General features: G+C 41.2%; 2 protein-coding genes across 2 annotated transcripts; both read right to left on the minus strand.

Annotated features, from left to right (window-relative positions):
- Positions 1-378: 378 nt before the first annotated feature.
- On the minus strand, positions 379-11,149 carry LOC134454257 (tapasin-related protein-like). Its single transcript, XM_063205152.1, has 7 exons — positions 10,883-11,149; positions 7,393-7,698; positions 5,615-5,772; positions 4,846-5,023; positions 3,138-3,221; positions 2,804-2,820; positions 379-2,689 (listed from the first exon to the last, which is right to left on the minus strand). Exons 1-7 carry the CDS (start codon positions 11,136-11,138, stop codon positions 2,675-2,677), a joined length of 1,014 nt encoding a protein of 337 aa, XP_063061222.1. The 5' UTR covers positions 11,139-11,149; the 3' UTR covers positions 379-2,674.
- Positions 11,150-13,672: 2,523 nt separating this feature from the next.
- On the minus strand, positions 13,673-21,730 carry LOC134454256 (tapasin-like). Its single transcript, XM_063205151.1, has 9 exons — positions 21,494-21,730; positions 21,047-21,229; positions 20,312-20,581; positions 19,173-19,502; positions 17,881-18,038; positions 16,829-17,006; positions 15,349-15,441; positions 14,990-15,006; positions 13,673-14,884 (listed from the first exon to the last, which is right to left on the minus strand). Exons 1-9 carry the CDS (start codon positions 21,531-21,533, stop codon positions 14,870-14,872), a joined length of 1,284 nt encoding a protein of 427 aa, XP_063061221.1. The 5' UTR covers positions 21,534-21,730; the 3' UTR covers positions 13,673-14,869.
- Positions 21,731-21,781: the final 51 nt, after the last annotated feature.

Below are 21,781 nucleotides of genomic sequence, written 5' to 3' on the forward strand. Positions count from 1 at the left end.
TCCCCCCCTGTCAGCTCCCCTGTTTGTGTGTGTGTAATATGGAAGGAGGGTGGGTGTCAAGGAGTTAGGTGCAGCCGAATTGATTGTAGTGTCATGGGTGGTGCGACAGCTGTCATTCCTGAGCGAAAGGTTTACAGTCTGTTTAACTATGCAGAGACACACTGGGAGCCACAGGGGGAGGCATGGAAGAGGACAAGGTGGGACTTTACAGATGACAAATCACCTTGATTTGTGTCCCATGTACATGGCTTTGAATAAAGGGTAAAGCCAGGTACGTAAATTATCCAGATGTCAGAACCTTACATTTAAGACAAATACAATGTTCTAATGTAACATTTCCAATAACAATATCCAACAATTAGACAAGGAGTAGGGTTTTATGCTTGAGATGTATTGGAGCAGTACTGTTCTTGCATAAAATGCAACATTAATTGCTATCTTGCCATAAGATCTTTTTTGGCCTTCTTCTACACATTGTCAGTGTTTTCACATTCTCAGTGCATTGTGTTGTGCACCAAAATCACATGTCACATGCACTTGCACAACAGTCACTCACAATATGATTTTGCGTCTCATGTTCAATTTCTTACATTCATACATGTCCACTCAAAAGCTGTTAACATAATTAACTTCAGGCATCTAAGTACATCCCATCTTTAACAACAGTCATTACCTTTCTGTCATAGGCTATAAAAATACATTTGTTATTAGGCCTACAGTTTTTCTCGATTGCTTACACACACTTTTCGGAATCAGTTCTCGAATTCTCAAAACTCTACACACAAATCTCCAAACCTCACACACAACAGGCAAAACTCCTCACTACCTCTGAAAAATGCACGTCTTGTCTCAAAACAATTTCAACAACAACTTCAGGCATGTAAGTACATCCCATCTTTAACAACAGTCATTACCTTTCTGTCATATAAAAATACATTTGTTATTAATATCTTGTTTTGCAGAGGACAATACTGCCTCCATGTGGCACAAGAAAGTATTGTAATCATCAAGTATTGTGGCATCAGCTACTGTTATAATGGACATCATGCATACCAAACAATTTCATTTTTTCACTTCTTGTTCCAACAAAACAGTCACTGCAGACAGAAAGTAAAACAATAATTTTAACTGCATCAGGCAACGTGTCATGAGTGCTAGATTACTCAAACACTGCACAATCAGTCAAGGGGGTGGACTGAAAAAGGGGGATGTTGAAGTTTCTGTTGCAGACAGTTTGAATATTACTGAACAAAGCTGGAGAGATTTATATGGATCGAGTATTCATGAATTCTGGTATGTATTCATGAAATAATGTTTATAGTGATTATTGTTTAGTGTTTAGCAGGTTTATTGACAGTGGCAGGCAGAGGTGGAAAGTAACTAATTACTTTACTCGCGTTACTGTAATTGAGTAGCTTTTTTGTGTACTTGTACATTTTAAACTACTTTTTAAAATTTGTAATTTTACTTTTACTTAAGTACATTTTCTTCCGAGTAATGTACTTCGGTACATTTTACAGCACAAGCGTTACAGAGTAAAAAAAACAAACAAACAAACAAAAAAACTCTAGAATTCTAGCCTAGTTTATAAAGAGTTGGCGCGTGCGACCTGTCTCTCACTCAAACGATGTTGGCTGACATGGAGGCTGACGATGGAGATTCACTTAACTCAGAGGAGATCAACATTAGCTGTTCTTCCTCTAACCCAGTGCACCCCTTGCACATCAAGAGGCATAAAACGCTAATTGTTAAAAAGTAACTTTTTACTTTTACTCAAAATACATTTTAAATTATTTACTTTTTACTTTTACTTGAGTAGATGTTTTGACTGGTAAATTTACTCGTACTTGAGTACATTTTCAACAGAGTAACAGTACTTGTACTTGAGTACAATATTTTAGTACTCTTTCCACCTCTGGTGGCAGGCCAACATTAAGTCACCCAAGTAGGAACACAAATGTGGCACTCTTTTAGTAGGTCAAACGCATTCCTTCTCTGATTTCATATTTATTTAAATAATTTGTGCATAAACAGAGAACAAAAAAGTGCAATTATCTGTGACTCCCGTTGCACAGATTTCAAGATAAAACAACCTTCATAACCCTACCACCACCCAATAACCCAATAAAATACCCACCCACCACCTCATAAAATGAAATCAAACATCTGATCTGACATAATGTCTTGCTTTAAGCAAGCAGGACGCAAAAGTAGCCAGTTTATCTGTTAATTTAGATTTTTTTTCAAGAATCCAAAATTAATAAATAGTCACACCATAAAAGCATACATTAAAACACATTTTTCTTGAAAACCTGAGAGTCCCAGTCACATACTTGCTCTCCGTCTGCTATCATGGCACAACATGAACTTCCAAGCAAGTGTGCAGCTCCAACTCCCAGCATGCTAGAGGAAGCTTCCTGTAGACTGGTGTGAGTAGATCCCCTTCAGCAGCATTAAGGCCCGTTCACATCTACAACAGTAACTATGAAGATAACTAGGACTGTAAAGATTCCTGTTCCCACCAGCCAACGATAATGCCTGTTATACCGATTTTTACAAAGTAAAAGTTGTAGTCATCTTTATAATTGTAGATGTGAACAGGCTTTTAGCCAGATCACTTCTGACTCTACTGGAGGCATCAAGCTGAAGGTGGCTTATTCCTCTTCAGCTGCATTCAATAAGGCTTCCTCTGTTTAACACATACAATTATTTCATTGAGATACAGGCATGTCATAAGCAATTCATGTAAAATTGTGGGTATGAGTTTATGGCAAGAATTCAGGGGAGGGGTGTAGGGTCTTACCTTTTGTGCCTCTCGCACTGCAACAAACAAAAGATTTGAAACTGTTTACAATATTAAACTCAACCACAACTGTAATAAATTGCAATGTTCAACAAAACCTGTCCACAAAAAAGGTTTGCGTCCCGTGGCTCACTCATACATCACTTTGTTTCATCTTCTGGTGTGTTCGTAGTGGGGGTCCCACACTCACTCTGATTAACGGGACATTTGAAGGGGTTTTAAGCAGTTCCCCACAGTATCGGGGGACGAACACCACAATTAAACGAACACCCTCAAGCAATTGTTAGGGGTGTAGAAATGTAGAGAGTTCGAAATAAAATGGAAGTTCACTTACTTGCATTTAGCTTTTTGAGCAGTAGCACCAGTATTACGATCACGATTACGATAGAGACAGCGTACCACAGTAGTGAATCACTTTCTGCAACATAAGAAAAAAAGAACCACTTTCTGTCATGATTTTCAGAAATCATAATCCATCTCAACCGATCAACAACAAATACAACACATGCGTACAACTTATAAACTAAATTTAAAGCTTTCCTTACAAGTATGAGTGCTGTGAATCTACACACAGTACATTTTCCATCTGTTAGCTCAACACTATTTCGAATGGGACAACACATAGAATGCTCTAGGACAGTGCTATATTCAACTCTTTAAGTGTTGTATTAACAATATAAAACTGAATTGATTAATAGTCAAAGAGTGGAACTCAGCACTATATGGAATGGGACTTTATGCTCAGAATGGTGTTGAATTGACACAACAACATAGATAATCGGTTGAAGTTTTACTTATCAGTCCATGAAGGTAAATCATTCTATCATAATCTATTTAGTCATTTATTATTACTAACACCACACAAACAGCAACAAACTAACAAATTAACGCTTTTAGAAAAAAGAGAGAGATCAATCAGAACATTTTTACTGTACTAAGGCATACTCCACACATAAAAGAGGTCAAAACCAATACTTTTTCAAAAACTATCCATTTACAGTATTTCCTTAATTTTCCTTGAGATCAATAAATTATACTCTACTCTACTATATGGCCCTACCGTGGCGCTACCGGTAGGGCACTCGTCCACTATGCCGCCGGGTCCTTTGCTAGCCCTTCCCCATCTCTCTCTCTCAACTCACTTCCTGTCTCTCCTCCACTGTCCTGTCTGATATTAAACAATAAAGGCTTGAATAGCCCTAAAAAATACATAAAAAACTATCCTTAAACATGTAAACAGCTTCTTACGGCCCATCCCCACACAGCAACATTATGCTCCGCTCTCATTGACTTTGAATGGGGGCGATATCGCGCTTTACGCCGCGGAGGCGAAGCGATCCAGTCGCGGGATGCGATTTGATATAGGCGAATTCTCTATATCATGCAAATTAGATGGTCCAATAACCAATCAGTTGGGCGTATAGGTAGCAAGGGCGGGAGTTAATTTTTTTTTTTTTTAGAAAAACATGGCGGCAATTTCTGTGACTTCCAATATCAAGTTTTTGCTTAATTTAAAGACCCTGAATGCTTATTAATGTCATGACTACCACGGATTGATGTGAAAATGCACCACAAACTTATTCAACAGAAATAGGTTACCCCACATTGTCATTTGATCACTCGATGTTTTAAGCTAACCAGGTAAGCTAACGTTAGCATTTTACCAGAACCAGGCAGCTACAAGCGTATATTAGACTACTTCTTGTACTTCTACAACGATATAACATGGCTTAAATGTTATCTAGGACCAAAACACAATCGTGTTTAAGCCATGTAGACACTGTGTTGTCATATTGGATGAGTAATGTGTGCAAACGATCGTTCGCCGTTAGCTATCTCACTGGGTCTGCCCGCTGTCTGCTGCAAGATGCTTACCGGGCCACGAGGTTCGAAAGGCGGGTAGGAACTAGGAAGCGCCGCTAGCCCCGGGGAGAATCTGATGGAAGTATCAGTGACCACGCCCCCAACGCGATATATCGCTCGGCAAAAAAGCCTGGCAATTTGCTGTGTGGGGACTAGACCCTGAAGGTGGGTGTGCTCACCAGTGACTGTGAGGGTGAAGCTCTTGCGTATAGGGTACTGGAGGGAGGCGTGCTCCACCCGGCAGGTGTAGCGGTAGCCTGAGTCCTGCAGCGAAGGCTTGAGGAGGAAGAAGGCCGAGAGGGAGTAGGTGTCATGCAGGTGGCGGCGGTGGCTGGAGAGCTGGACCTGCTTCAACACCTGCCTCAGTCACACAGGAGAGTTAGTGCAACGAGGAGTTATAACATGTTTGAAATAATAGATTGCACAACGAGGAGTTATAACATGTTTCAAATTAGAGATTGCACAATGAGGAGTTATAACATGTTTCAAATAAGAGATTGGACAATGAGGAGTTATAACATGTTTCAACACATTATTCAAAAAAGAGTTTGCACAACGAGGAGGTATAAAGAGTTTCAAATAAGAGTTTGCACAACGATGACTTATAAAATGTTTCATTTCCTTAACAAATTAGAGTTTGCACATCGAGGTGTTGTAAAATGTTTCAATACATTATTCAAATAAGCGCTTGTGCAATAATGAAATTACAAAATGTCTCATTACACTATTCAAAAGCTTCCTTTGGGTTGCAAAACATGTTTATTTTGTCTGTGTATTTTATAAAATTTCAAACTATTCTTTAAACAAAAGGAAAGACTTGTTGCCCCTGAACAGGTGAAATGGTGCACAGACACCTAGATGTGAAATATACCCTACACTACTTTATAATAGCAGTCTGAATGCTTAGTATTTCTGCTATTAGCTATTTGTTTTTAACCGTTTCAGTACCTCTGGCATGCGGCTAGCGCCCGGCACTGTTGACTCCTTCAGCCACTCCATGCGCACGTCGAGGGGGTAGTAGGTCGCCGCCTCGCACACCACCTTCTGCTCCTCGCCCACAGCCAATGACAGCTCTGCACTCACAGTCAGGGACACATGTGGCGGCTCTGAAAGGCATTGGGATGGTGGTGATGAGTAGGACTGAAGAGCCTTGGCTCAGGGGCAGTGATGGGCCAAATGGAAATGGATCCATTAGTTACTACAATCCATTACCACATATTCCAAATGACTTGGCTTTACCGGTGCAATTTTGCCAGGTGATTACCTGGTTGGATGATCACTTGGGCAGTCATGGGTGAGCGGCTAGGGCGTCAGACTTGCATCCCAGAGGTTGCCGGTTCGACTCCCGACCCGCCAGGTTGGTGGGGGGAGTAATCAACCAGTGCTCTCCCCCATCCTCCTCCATGACTGAGGTACCCTGAGCATGGTACCGTCCCACCGCACTGCTCCCCATGGGGCGCCACTGAGGGCTGCCCCCTTGCACGGGTGAGGCATAAATGCAATTTCGTTGTGTGCAGTGTGCAGTGTTCACTTGTGTGCTGTGGAGTGCTGTGTCACAATGACAATGGGAGTTGGAGTTTCCCAATGGGCTTTCAATTTCACTTTCACTTTTTTCACTTGTTTGAATCGGTAATTTGGAATGTGTGGCCCTTGATTGTAACTAATGAATCCATTTTGTGGACTTCTACTCTTTCTAAGTGCTATCAGATATCACTAAATCATCAGGAAAACAGGTGAGCTTGGAACAAAGCGTCCACCACTCATCTTCACTATCATTAAATAAAAAGTAAACTAATGGGATCATGCTACGTCCTACTAACTGAAATGCATTGAAACGGATGCAGAAGCGGAATGCTCCAAGTCGTGAACTGGTGCCACAACGAAGTACGCAGACTTCCTCAAATTGAAAATTGTGACGTCAAAATAACAATGGCAGCACACAGTGATAAGAATATTTTATTTAACACATTTCGCAGAAATGACTAGTCTGTGGAAAAAATTGAGTTGAATTTGATAGGTTACCGGTTGTAAAACAGCTCATGAAGCTTTGTGTTGTTGATAATAGGCCTATTGCTTTGACGTGGGAATTAGCAGACTCTGAGTGTCATACTGGGAAGTTCTACAACTTGGAAACGCAGAGTAAGCATATATCTTGACATTTACAGCCTTGAATTTGACCCATGCAGTTTCAAGAAGAGTCAGCATACAGGTATAACATAATGGTCGCAAAATGGACCTCAGAATTAAGATCAAAAAGTTACTTTCTCAGACTGATTTCTTTCTAAAATTGTCTGATTGATTTGGGAAAATCTAGAGTATGACTTGTTGACAGAGGGTGGTTGTCTCTTCAGTTTGGGTCGCGCCCTTCTTCTTCCATCATGACTGTCCATCAGTGCACAAAGCAAGGCCCATAAAGACATGGGTCTATTTAAGAGTAGGACTACGAGCATGACTTTGATAGAGGGTGTTTGTCTCTAGCCAGGCCATGCCCTCCTAGTGACGCAACACCTTCGGCGTTACATCCAGTCAGGCTAAGAGCAATGCCGTTTCTGATCGGCGGAAAAATCGGAAACTCCTCCCACTTTGTTGGAAACCAGTCAACCAGTTGCAAACCTAGGGAGGCAGGTCAACCAAGCCCTTTGGGAACCGTTAATTGTTATGCACTTGGTCAGACCAAGTCTCGAAGCGATTTGAAAATCGATGATAATCATGCTAGTTTGTCTCACCCATGATTTGCAGGGCGATGCCGAGGCTGCCGTAGAGTGGAGGCACGTACACCGAGCAGATATACGTGCCCTCGCTGGCCCGCTTGGTCAAGGGGATCTTAAAGGAGGCGTCCCCACTGCCGATGACCTTATTCGTGTGGCCCGAATAGCTGAGGAGCTTGGTAGTAGGCTCCCCTGTGCGCTGAAGCCGCCACTCCACGGTGATGTGGGGCGACTTGTGGTCCACGGCGAACTCGCAGTTCAACATCTGCTCTTTCACCAGGCCAACGTTTACAGTGGGGGTGCTGCTCGATATGATCATCACAGCTGGAGATAACAAACAAAGCAATAGGAATAAAAACTAAAAACTCATGACTTCATGTAGGCCTACATCTCGTTTCAGGAATGGTCTTAATGTCGTTGTTACTGTTGCCTGTTTACTGCCTCGCTTTATATTGCGCAAGCAAGGTCTGTTACAAACTTTCTAATAACAGTAACACTAGTGATTGTAATAACAATACACATTCTAACAGTACTGTTCTACACCTTTCGTTCCACACATGAATGATTAGAGTAGGAGCACTATGATAATGTTAGGACGACAGAATTGGCCAGGACAATGTTAATACAATTGAGGGTAGTGGGTCCCTGGGGTGTCCAAAATGTCATCCTTTCTTTTATGGGCCCCAACATTAGATTAGATTAGATTAGCTAACTTTATTGGTACCCAAGGGTAGATTTGATTTGCAGTAAAGTGAGCTTCGCTTATGCAAAAAAATCAGAACATATAGGACACACATAACATACAAGCAACCCACAAACATGTAGACAGTACCAAAAGTAACCTCGTGCATCCTATCAAAGAGACGGTAACACTTTATTTTAGGGACACATCTATTAGCACTAATACATACAATATTAATGCCTGTGTAAGTAACTTGTAAGGCATGTACTAAGCAAAATAAGACAGTTGTTAAGCATGTATTCACAAATGTCTTGTTCATGCCCAATTAGGGATTTATTACTAATATAACCTTAGTAAGGACCAGTAAGCCTATATTTCTATTTATTAGTAAGTAGTAAGTGGCAGAATACAATGTGTATAAGCTCCCGACACACTGTGTGAACAAACCCTGAACAGTGTGAAAACAGATGCAGAATAAGGGTCCCTATTCTAAAGTGATGCATTGGTCAGCCCAGTGGGCTCAGGGCCTCTGCACTACCAAAGTCCTAGGGCCCCCACACCACCCAGGCCTACACTACCTAGCCCCCCCGATCTACAAAGTGTAAGGGTATATCAAATAATTAATATTTACCCAGCTGAGTCATCTAGTTTTCTCTTGTTCATATCAATGAGAGGGAGGTAACAAGAGCCTATATATAGCAAGGATTGAACGTACACTTGTCAATGGCGGTGGGTTGGTGAGATGTAATTTTTTTTCATGTACCACTGAGTTTTAATTGTAAAAAAACCCAAAATAAATGCAGAACATTAGAATAATAGTTTTGAAGCAAAACTAAACTACTCTTTTGTGATAATTAAGTGAATGTTTGAGAACATTAGCTTCAAGAAGTGCAGTGCATGATGGGTACGCAATCTAGACCAACAGACAACCTACCCAGCTCCAGGGGCTGTTCACTCACGGAACTTCCTGTTAGCCACAATTGGCTAACCCTAACCACGGGACAGTGCAAAATGAATGGGTGTCAATGGAGTTTTTTACCATTATCATTTTTGTGATTTTTTATAATTTTTTGTCCTGAAATATTAATATTAAGTTCGAAGCTAGAAATAATAAGACCCCATTTGAGTACCGTTTCGATTATTTTGCGCCACTAGATTATTATATACTGGGTCACAAAGCTCAATTTTTATGGGGCCAAACCCATAAACATTAGCGCGATGCTAGCAAGTACAGGTTGAAATCTTCTAACCTGCTGTAAAACTACACACCTGTGCGATTTGTCAATACAGCCTATTGTTAAACAACAGTCATAGTGCTTACCAGGAATGTTTTGTTGATGATATTTGTGACTGGAAATCGCAGTAGCAATGTATTTAGCATGGGTTCCCCTTTCCATTCCATACATTTTCCCACATGAAGGACTGGCCCACGCTCGTTACTGCATTATGCATGCAAAGCTAACTGGCTACAATGGGAACCAATGAGACTGAGCCTTCTCCCTGTTAGAGGTTCTCTGCCAGCTCTGAGCCTACGTCCTTAGCTCCTCCCCTCACTTGTGAAATTTAGTTGCTATCCAAACAATTTGCCATGTACGTAACAACAGAAATATTATCATTGCTGCATTGGCCATGCATTGCATTTCTGACTAAGGGCGTAGCCTACCCATCATGCACTGCACTTCTTGTAGCTAAGTTTTCTCAAACATTAACTTATTTATCAGAAAGGAATAGCTTAGTTTCGCTTCCAAACTATTACTCATCGTTATATTCTGCATTTATTGTAGGGTTTTTACCATTAAAACTAATTGGTGTATGAAAAAATGACATCTCACCACCCACCGTCATTGATAACTTTACGTCCAATCCTTGCTATATAATGCTTCCAATTACTCATTGATATAATGAGTGGAATAAGTGAGATCTTCATACCTACTGAGACTAATGTAGACTCTGAAATGTTCTTACACTTTGCTTCCCGGGGGGGGGGCGTAGAGTGGGGGCCCTAGGTAGTGCGGGGGCCCTAAGCCATCTGGGCTGAGCAATGTATCACTTTAGAATAGGGACCCTTATTCCACATCTGTTTTCACACTGTTCAGGGTTTGTTCACACAGTGTACCAGGAGCTTATACACATTGTATTCTGGCCCTTACTGCTTACACATAAATAGAAATCTAGGTCTACTAGGTCCTTACTAAGGTTATATTGGTAATAAATCCCTTATTGTGCATGAACAAGACATTTGTGAATACATGCTTAACAACTGTCTAATTTTGCTTAGTACATGCCTTACAAGTTACTTACACATGCATTAATATTTTATGTATTAGTGCTAATAGATGTGTCCCTAAAATAAAGTGTTACCAAAGAGACATGATGTCACATGAAGTGACAAGGGTACTAAATAAGAGTAGATTGATTAATATATGATAAAAGGAAGAATATAGAATACATGATAAGAAGTAACTTGTACTCTACCTAGTAAAACAAGACTGTCTAGGAAATTAAAAACAGTAAAAACAGTGAAAACAATAAATAACATGATCAGATAGGCCTACAGAGAATCATAGCCTGTGTTTGGACACTATCTCTAGATGCCTGTTGTAACAATAAAATACATCACATTACGTTACACTTAGCTGATGCTTTTAGCCAACGCGACGTATACGTAGATATTTACAGGGTATTGGTTACAGTCCCTGGAGCAATGTGGGGTTAGGTGTCTTGCTCAAGGGCACCTCAGCCATGGAGTGCAGTATGGAGAGCTAAGGGTGGGATTTGAACATGCAACATCTCCTTAACCATTAGGCCACGGCTGCCCAACAATACCTGAGGTGCTGACAGTTTCTCGATCTGCAATGGGTGCCCAGATTCCAGACTCTGGCCGTGGCGCATTGATGTCGGAAGGACTGTGTCTGAGGAAGGTAGTGGCCACGAATAGGCCTTTGCTGTGACGCAGCGTGCAGGTAAACCAGGTGTCATGCTCCTGTGCACCATGGCCAGGCCAGCGCGCCACGACACTCGTGTTGTGCCGTCGGACCTCACACAGGAGACTGTCAACTTCCCCTTCAACATGTCGCTGCATGTCCACCTTAGATCCTGAGACACACAGAAACACGGTGAAGGGCAAACTGGATTCAATCATTTACACTTCAGTGCCACATATTCCAAATGATCTGCTTTCACCTGTCCAGTACATCGAGGTGGTTGGCTGGACACTGTTGAATGGTTATGGCCTACCTGGTTGAACTGAACAGGTAAAACCAGGTTATTTGGAATATGTGGCACTGGATTATAAACTAATGATCCAGTTTGCTCATCAATGCAGGGTAGGAGGTCATTGTAAACATTTCAGGCATATTCATGAAAGAACTCAACATCTTGATGATATACTCTCACCTGTTATAAGGAAGGTTATAAATTCAGGGCGCACAGGACTGTCTCCTGGCTGACCAAACTGCAGCACAGCGTTTCGATGTTCATATCTGGCTTCTCTGTGTCCATCTGAGTCAAACTGGAAATGTTCATCTACAAACTGGCATGGTAGCCAACCGACCTCGTGTATAGACTCCAGGTGGACAACAGCTGTAGGCAGACAATTGAATGCATAATAGGCCTAGTGCAAGAACAAAAAATGAATATGAAAAATAAACTGATGCATTCCCTTGTGGAACAACACAGCAAAACTACAGTCATAATAGCCTACAACACAGTTTTTCATAAAGAATAGCTTAAGAATAAAGGTCTACACTGTAGACAAACCATATCACGCCAACGTGAAACAGAGCTATAATTGCATACGAAGATGTAGGCTATAGCCTACACCAAACTTGGTTAACCTACCTGAGGAAAACAGCACAAGAAGAAGAACACCAAAAAACATGTTTTAAGTTACTCCAAAACAGAGCAGTGGTTCTGCCATAGAATTAGCCTAGGCTACATTACATAAACGTTCTAGAATCTCGTTTCGCTTGGAAAACTTTCACTTTCATTTCAGCGTTGTCACCTGCACAGGCGGGACTTAGGTAGGCCTATACAATAGATTTCTGTGTGTTGCGACTCGCGAGTGTACAAAGGCGTGTGTGAGAACCCGTTTCTCTCTCCCTTCTCACTTGGGCTTCGATGTGTTGAACAGCGTTTACAACAGCAAGCAGGAAAATGGAACACTCGGACTCCCCCAACATTCGCTCACGCACACTCGGATTCCAGACGGCTGCGTTATGAAGATAAGCTTGTGTCGGGTTTGGTCGGGGGACATACGTCGTGCCGAAAGCGAGTCCCTGCCAGAACACGAGTGCCCTCATTGAAACCAATGGAAACCAATGACCAATTTTTCAGATATTTTTTACCCATTTTTGCAGACAAATCCGACATAATTTAAGATGGAAAGCTTATCAATAAAGCCTCTACATTCCCTCTGGAAGTAGGCCTATTACAAAGAGCTGGTTACAATTTCAGAATTATTTCCATAAAAGAATCGAAGAATTGTCACAACAAATGTTACGGTTTCATTCAAATAGCTCATATTAAGTGGAGGACGAGTAATGTTTCATAAGCATATTTTTAGTTAATAAATTATGTAATTAATTCTGAAAAAAATAGTATAATTTCATATAAAAAATGACATTGGTTTCAATGAGGGCACTCGTGTTCTGGCAGAGACTCATGGAAGATGACAGTGTGAGATCTACAGATGACAAATCAGCTTGATTTGTTTACCGTGTACATGGCTTTGAATAAAGCGTAAAGTCAGGCCTACATAGGCCTAAATTATCCAGATGTCACAACCTTAAATTTTAGACAAATATGTCAGTCAATCAAGAGAGTCAACTTATACAATGTACTTATGTAACATTGTCAATAACAATATCCAACAATTAGACTAGGGTTAGGGGTTTTATGCTTGAAGTTTATTGGAGCAGTAATGGCAAAGATGTTTTTTCCCTGCAGAAAATGCAACATTGATTTCTATATTGACATGAGATCTGTTTGGCCTTCTTCTACACATTGTACGTGTTTTCAACATTCTCAGTGCATATTGTTGTGCACCAAAATTTTGCCACAATTCCCTGTCATATGCACCTGCACAACAGTCATTCACAATATGATTTTGCGTTTCATGTTCAATTTCTTACATTCATACATGTCCACTCAAAAGCTGTTAACATAATTAACTTCAGGCATCTAAGTACATCCCATCTTTAACAACAGTCATTACCTTTCTGTCATATAAAAATACATTTGTTATTAATATCTTGTTTTGCAGAGGACAATACTGCCTCTATGTGGCACGAGAAAGTATTGCTAGAGGGCATCAGCTACTGTTATCATGGACATCATGCATATGATGCATACCAAACAATTTCACCTCTTCACTTCCTGTTCCAACAAAACAGTCACTGCAGACATAAAGTAAAACAATTAATATTGAATATACAATTGGATATTACTGATCAAAGCTGGAGAGATTTATATAGATAGAGTATTCATGAATTCTGGTTCTGGTGTGTATTCATGAAATTGAGAGCAGGTTTATTGACAGTGGCTGATCAGGCTAACATCAAGTCACCCAAGTAGGAACACTCATGTGGCACTCTTATAATAGGTCAAACGCATTCCTTCTTTGATTTCATATTTATTTAAATAATTTGTGCATTAACAGAGCAAAAAATAGTGCAATTATCTGTGACTCCCGGATGATGCACAGATTTCGAGATAAAACAACTTCCATAACCCTACCACCACCCAATAACCCAATAAAATACCCACCCACCAGCCGATAAAATTAAATCATACATACAGATCTTACATAATTTCTTGCTTAAAGCAACCAGGACGCACAAGTAGCCAGTTTATCAGTTTGTTTTTTAAGAATCCAAAATGAATCAATATTCACACCATAAAATCATACATACAAACACATTTTTCTTGAAAATCATAGAGTCCCAGTCACATAGGCCTACTTGTTCTACGTCTACTATCATGGCATAACATGGACTACCAAACAAGTGTTCAGCTCCAAGTCCTGGTGTGAATAGATCCCCTTCTGATCAGCAGCATTAAGGCCCGTTCACATCTACAACAGTAACTATTAAGATAACTAGGACTGTAAAGATACAGTCATAGGGCAGTTTTGTAACAAAGAGGGAGACACATCCAGATTGTTTTGTTAATCTGATCTGCAACTACAGGAAACATCTGGTTAAGGTTATTGCGACCAACTGAGGGTTAAAACCTATTAAATGCAAGGGTGTACTTACTTGTGCCCTGCTGTCCTGTGAATGTTTATATCTTATGGTCAATACAAATATGATAACATGTAAAGGTTTGGGTGGAATTAGTTAAAGCAGACTCTGATTCTTCCTTCTTGTGATTTCCGGGAAGATCAGACCTATCAGATCTATATGACCAATTTTGACAGAAATGTAAGACATTTCCAAGGGTGTACAAACTTTTTCCTATGAATGTATTTCCTTTTCCCACTGACCAATGATAACGCCTGTTTCTCATCAACATCCACAAGCACAAGCAGAGGGCATGACGCCAATACATTCTAAACAACTGTGAGTGATACTACTTTATAGTTCCGAAAAATCCCTCTGAATGTGATACCAGTGATAATTCAGCATGTTGTTGTCATTACAGTTCATACGTGAACAGCACCATTTACTAGTTACACCGATTTTTACAAAGTAAAAGTTGTAGTTATCTTTATAGTTGTAGTTGTAGATGTGAACAGGCTTGTTTTTAGCCAGATCACCCCTGGTTCTACTGAAGGCATCAAGCTGAAGCTGACTTATTCATCTTCCGCTGCATTCAATAAGGCTTCCTCTGTTAAAGACATAGAATTATTTAATTGAGATACAGGCATGTCATGCACAATTCATATTAAATTGTGGGTATCGGTTTCTTGAAGAGAGGAGTGTAAGGTCTTACCTTTTGCGCCTCTCGCACTACAAAAAAAGCAAAAGATTTGAAACCGTTAAAATATTGAACACAACTGTCATTGTAATTAATTAATTGCAATGTTCAACAAATCCCATCCACCAAAAAAAATGTTTGTGTTGCGTCTCTTTTCCCCTCACTCATTCTTCACTTTGTCTCATCTTCCGTTGTGTTCGTACTGGGGGTCCCACCCTGACTCTCATTAACAGGACATTTAAAGGGGTTTTAAGCAGTTCCCCTCGCTCTCCACAGTATTGGGGGACACACACTACACTTTAACGAAAACCCGCAAGCAATTGTTAGGGGTGTAGTAATGTAGAGAATTCGAAACAGAATTAACGTTCACTTACTTGCATTTAGCTTGGAGAGCAGCAGCACCAGTATTCCGAATAGAACCACAATAACAACAACAGGGAGAGCGTACCACAGTAGTGAATCATTTTCTGCAATATCATGAAGAAGAATCAGAATCCATCTCAATCATGTATCAACAATAAACACAACACATACACTACGTACAGCTTAAAAACTAAACCTAAAAGTTTCCTTACAAGTATGAGTGCTGTAAATATACACATACAGTACATTTTGCTGTATTTAGCTCCACTACTTTTAATGGGACAGCATATAGCATGCTGAAGGACAGGGTGAGTGTTGAAGTGTTGACTCAACAATACAAAAGGGAACTGATTAATTACACATCCAAAGAGTTTAATTTAACACTGACTCTATATGCTCAGAATGGTTTTGAATTAACAGCACAAAATACATACTCAGTTGAAGTTTTACATATCACTCTCAGTCCATTAAGGTTAATCATTCTCTCAATAATATACAGTATTTGCTCATTAACCATTACTAAACAGAACACGAAAAAAAAGAGAGAGATCAATCTGAACATTTTTACATTCCACTGTATTGGCAGCACACTTTACACGTAAACATGTGGCCCAAACTAATGCTTTTTCAAAAACTATGCACAGCCAGATTCCAGGTGCTGGTGAAGTGCTGTCATCAGTAATCCAAGGAAACAAGAAGGATCACCGCACACTGGTGGACTTGGCTGACAAAGGGCAAAGCGAAACACATTGTTCACCTAATAATAAAAAAGCAGTAAAATCAAGTCCACCAGTGTGTGGTGACCCTTCTTGTTTCCTTAGCTTCTTACAGCGTTTTCACACCTGGTCCCTTTCAGCCGCCTAAGAGTAGTGACTCAGCATTTTTGCCGCATATGTGAACGCTCCAAAGCGTACCCAGACCCCTCGGAAGCGAACCGTACTGAGACCTTGGTTGACGTGGTCTCAGTTCGGTTCGCTTATGAGTTCTGACAAGTTACACTTGTGACTAGCTGTAATCACTTAAGGAGGGCTCTAGAGCAGTGTTTCCCAACCTTTTTTGTCTTGTGTACCCCCAAGCCTTTTTCGCTGTGCCATGAGTACCCCCTAAGTCAAGTTCTATATCGCTTTCTCAATTCCAATGTAACTAAGCTCCATAGATTTGGTAAAATTTCATTTTTCCAAGTACCCCCAGTGTGCTCGCGTACCCCTAGTGGTACACGTACCCCTGGTTGGGAAACACTGCTCTACAGGACTGAGACTGATAAAAAAGAAGAGTGACACATCATAAAAGCCTAACAGGACCAGAAAGATCAGCAAGTTCTTCATTTAATACACTCACAATATGAACAAAAACAGAACTGAGTCCTTTTGTTGTCGGCTCGCTTTTTGGTCCACTTAAAGAGTACTGAGTTTGGTTCACTTAAAGGGGACCAGGCGTGAAAACCGTATTAGACACCTCTCTCTCTTAGACCTTGAAAGTGGGCGTGCTCACCAGTGACGGTGAGGGTGAAGCTCTTGCGTATGGGGTACTGGAGCGAGGCGTGCTCCACCCGGCAGGTGTAGCGGTAGCCTGAGTCCTGCAGCGAGGGCTTGAGCAGGAAGAAGGCGGAGAGGGAGTAGGTGCCATCCAGGTGGTGACGGTGGCTGGAGAACAGGACCTGCTTCAACACCTGCCACAGTCACACAGTCACACAGGAGAGTCAGCACAACAAGGAGGTATAACATGTGTCAATACAATATTCAAATAAGAGTTTGCACAACAAGGAGTTATAAAATGTTTCAAATAAGGGTACAACGATGACTTATGAAATGTTTCAACACATTGTTCAAAAATAATTTGCACAATGAGGAGGTATAAAGAGTTTCAAATAAGAGTTTGCACAACGATGACTTATAAAATGTTTCATTTCCTTATTCAAATGAGAGTTTGCACAACGAGGCATTGTAAAATGTTTCAATACATTATTCAAATAAGAGTTTGCGCAATAATGAATTACAAAATCTCTCATTACACTATACAAAAGCTTACTTCAGGTTGCAAAAAGTGTTTATTTTGTCTGTGTATTTCATGCAATTTCAAACTTTGAGCTTTTTAACATTTTTTTTTAAAAAGCAAAACAAAATGAGGCTGGTTGCCTCTGAAAAGGTGCACAGACAACAGGTGAAGTATACCCTTCACTATATACTATATGAAGTGAAGTGAAAACCCAACTGGGAAACGCCAACTCCCATTGTCATTGTGACACAGCACTCCACAGCACACAAGTGTTCACTGCAGCAGACTGCACACAACGAAATTGCATTTATGCCTCACCCGTGCAAGGGGGTAGCATCCAATGGCGCCCCAGGGGAGCAGTGTGGGACAGTACCATGCTCAGGATACCTCAGTCATGGAGGAGGATGACTCCCCCCACCAACATGGCAGGTCGGGAGTTGAACCGGCAACCTGACGCCCTAACTGCTAACCCATGACTGCCCGTTAATATAATTGTAGTCTGAGTGCTGGTTATTTCTATTATAATTTATTTTAAACCGTTTCAGTACCTCTGGCATGCGGCTTGCTCCCGGCACCGTTGACTCCTTCAGCCACTCCATGCGCACGTCGAGAGGGTAGTAGGTCGCCGCCTCGCACAACACCTTCTGCTCCTCACCCACAGCCAATGACAGCTCTGCACTCACAGTCAGGGACACACGTGGCGGCTCTGAAAGACAGTGGGATAGAGTAGTAGTAGAGTAGTAAAGTAGAGTAGAGTAGAGTATCATGTTGATTAGTTGACAACAGTTGGGCTTCCAGAGAAGCAAATTACTAGTGGAAACTAGGCTATTTGTGACCTACTAACTGAAATGCACAGTACACAGTAATGGGATATTTTATTTAACACATTTCTCAGAAATTACTATTATGTGGACAAAATAGAGTTGAATTTGGTAGGTTACTGGTTGTAAAACAGATCATGACCTTTGCCAGTGTAAAGTTGTGTTGATAATATTGCTTCAGAATGTCATACTGGGAAGTTCTACCACTTAAAAAGCAGAATAAGCATTATCTTGACATTCACGGTCTTGGATTTGACCCAGTCTCAAGAAGAGTCAGCATATCACATAATTAACGCAAAATGTACCTTAGAATGCTAAAAGTGCAAAAAGTGACTTTCCCAGACTGTTTTTTTTCTAAATTGTCTAAAGGACCCTATCTCAATGCCTAGTGTTCAAGCCTTGGTAGGACATGAAACGCCCAGTGATTGAATACTCTTTGGTGAACTCCGCCGAGTATCCAATCACTGGGCGTTTCACATCCTAGCCAAGCTAGAACACTGGGCATTGAGAAAGAGTCATTGATTAGGGAGAATCTAAGAGTATGACTTGTTGACAGAGTGTGTTTGTCTCTTCAGTTTGGAGTGTGCGCCCCTTCCTCTTCCAACATGATTGTGCACCAGTGCACAAAGCAAGGCCCATGAAGATATGGATCTACTGGCTAACGCTTTACGTGGCGTGCTGCTGCATAACACATACATAACAGCTATTATACACTTTGCATGAAGGATTTATGACTGTTTCGTAAGACATTCATAGCAAACCTTTCATAAACATAGAAGACAAAAGGACAGCCACTTGTCAAAATAAAAGCTTCATCCAACCCCCTCATCTAACCGGCAATGCTGCTTTGTTTATCTTTTATTTTGACAAGTTGCTGTCCTTTCATCTTCCATATTCATGAAAGTTTTGGCATGAATGTCAAATGTCTAATGTCTAAAAGCTGTTATGAAAGTGTTACCATCTATTGTATCTAAGAGTAGGACTAAGAGTATAACTTTGACAGAGAATGTTTATCTCACCCATGATGTGCAGGGCGATGTCGTGGCTGCCGTAGAGTGGCGGAACGTACACCGAGCAGATGTACGTGCCCTCGCTGGCGTGCTTGGTCAGGGGGATCTTGAGGGAGGCGTCCCCCCTGCCGATGGCCTTCACGGCGACCCCGCTGCCCTCCACCTGGCCAGTGTGGCCCGAGTAGCTGAACAGCTTGGTGCGTTCCCCCCTGCGCTGAAGCCGCCACTCCACGGTGATGCGGGGCGACTTGTGGTCCACGGCGAACTCGCAGTTCAACATCTGCTCTTTCACCAGGCCAACGTTCACAGTGGGGGTGCTGCTCGATACGACCATCACAGCTGAATATGACAAACAGAAAGATTTTATTGCATTCTTTCATACTCTTACCGTTAATCCATATTTTGTATTTATTTGTGATTTATTTTGTGAATTCTGTGTATTGGTCCAAGTCTCATGTCCTTGTGCTGTGTTGACCCCAGGTACCTGTCTTTATGTCGTTTTTATTAGCCTTCGTTTTTATTAGTTTGTTGTCTGTCCTTTTAAATACCTGCTACAAACAAAATTTCCCCTTGGGGTCAAAATAAACTGAACCTGAACAAAGCAAATGTAAAAAAACTAAACAATTTAAAGAAAATAAAGAGAATGCTGCATAAGTGGCGTATCGGCCGTCTGACCTTCTTCAAACTGTATGCACAAGAAGCCAGCACCTCAAGAAAGAATTTGTTGGTGTGCGATACCTCTTTTTCTTTCTAATAAAAACTAAAAACTCTTTATGCACATTTCGTTTCAGGGATGGTCTTAATGTCTTTGTTACTGTTGCCTGTTTCCTGCCTTGTTTTATATTGTGTGAGCAAGGTCTGTTACAAACGTTCTAATAACAATAATACCAGAGAGACTGGATAAGATAATACTCCTACAATCTCTGATAATACTAGTGGTTATAACAATGATATACATTCTATTAATAGGACTCTTCTACACCTTTTGTTCCACACATGGTGGCAAAAATGAGTGATTCTGCAGAGTAGGAGTGCTATGATAAAATTAAGGAATTGCCCAGCCATGGAGTGTGGTATGGAGAGCTAAGGGTGGAATTTGAACATGCAACATCTCCTTAACCATTAAGGCCACGGCTGCCGAAGAATACCTGAGGTGATGACAGTTTCTCGATCTGCAATGGTTGCCCAGATTCCAGACTCTGGCCGTGGCGCATTGATGTCGGAAGGACTGTGTCTGAGGAAGGTAGTGGCCACGTATAGGCCTTCGTTGTGACGCAGAGTGCAGGTAAACCAGGTGTCATGCTCCTGTGCACCATGGCCAGGCCAGCGCGCCACGACACTCGTGTTGTGCCGTCGGACCTCACACAGGAGACTGTCAACTTCTCCTTTAACATATCGCCGCATGTCCACCTTAGATCCTGAGACACACAGAAGAAAATAATGGGCAAACTGGATTCAGTCTTTTACAGTTCAGTGACACATAATGATCTGCTTTCACCTGTCCAACCAGGTAGTTAGGCTGGTAATTGTTGGCCGTTTCGCAAAGTCTAGTGTGCGTCCTTCCAAGTGTACAGCCTTCGTAATCACGCCCAGTGATTGGATACTCTTTGGTGAACTCTGCGGAGTATCCAATCACTGGGCGTGACTAATTAGGCTGACACACTTCCAAGGCTCATACACTTGACATTGGGAAATAGTGCCTGAATGATTAAGACCCACCTGGTTGAACTGGCCAGGTAAAACCAGGTTAGGCCTATTTGGAAATGTGGCACTGGATAGTGAACTAATGATCCAGTTTGCTCGTCAAGGCAGGAAGATAGGCGTCATTCGGAAACCTATGAGGCATATTCATGAAGGAGCTTAACATCTTGATATACTCTCACCTGTTATAAGGAAGGTTATAACTTCAGAATGTACAGGCCTATCCCCTTGCTGACCAAACTGCAGCACGGCATTTCGATGTTCATATCTGGCTTCTCTGTGTCCATCTGAGTCAAACTGGAAATGTTCATCTACAAACTGGCATGGCAACCAAGGGACCTCGTGAATAGACTGCAGGTGGACAGCTGTAGGCACAGTTGAATGATTTTTTAAGAATGCAGGACCAAGAATGCATGAAAAACAAACGGATGCATCTCCTTGTGGAAAAACACAGCAGTATTCATTCAAAACTACAGTCATATAATAGCCTACAACACAATTTTTCATAAGGAATAGCAGTTACATGAATAAATAGGTCTACACTAAACCACCTATCAGGCCAACGTGAGGAAACAGTGGGCAACTATAATTGCATACAAACATGCATACACCAAACATGGTTAACCTACCTGAGAAAAACAGCACATGAAGAAGTACACTAAAAATCATGTTTTAAGTTACTCCAAAACAGGGCACTGTTTCTGCCATAGAACTAGCCTACATTACTTAGAAGTTCTAGAATCTCGTTTCGCTTGGACACTTTCACTTTCATTTCAGCGTTGTCAACTGAACAGGCGGAACTTATGCAAACAGGCTGATGCAAACAGGCTACACTCACAGTGACAACGTTCCATAGCTTTTTGTTGTCTATCGAAGGGAACTATCGAATAGAACATTCGTGACCGTAAAACCAAATC

This window comes from Engraulis encrasicolus, chromosome 8, assembly GCF_034702125.1.
Source record: "Engraulis encrasicolus isolate BLACKSEA-1 chromosome 8, IST_EnEncr_1.0, whole genome shotgun sequence".
Lineage (NCBI taxonomy): Eukaryota > Metazoa > Chordata > Actinopteri > Clupeiformes > Engraulidae > Engraulis > Engraulis encrasicolus.

Bases quoted from the DNA above. Each gene is read 5' to 3' on its own strand.
- LOC134454257 (XM_063205152.1), bottom strand. From the start codon at position 11,138: ATGCAGCGACATGTTGAAGGGGAAGTTGACAGTCTCCTGTGTGAGGTC. The intron at 5,773-7,392 runs GTGAGACAAACT...AATGCCTTTCAG, and splicing joins CATCGCCCTGCAAATCATGG to AGCCGCCACATGTGTCCCTG. The intron at 3,222-4,845 runs GTGAGCACACCC...CTTATGTTGCAG, and splicing joins CTTCACCCTCACAGTCACTG to AAAGTGATTCACTACTGTGG.
- LOC134454256 (XM_063205151.1), bottom strand. From the start codon at position 21,533: ATGATTTTTAGTGTACTTCTTCATGTGCTGTTTTTCTCAG. The intron at 19,503-20,311 runs GTATTCTTCGGC...TGTCATATTCAG, and splicing joins AGAAACTGTCATCACCTCAG to CTGTGATGGTCGTATCGAGC. The intron at 17,007-17,880 runs GTACTGAAACGG...TGACTGTGGCAG, and splicing joins GAGCAAGCCGCATGCCAGAG to GTGTTGAAGCAGGTCCTGTT.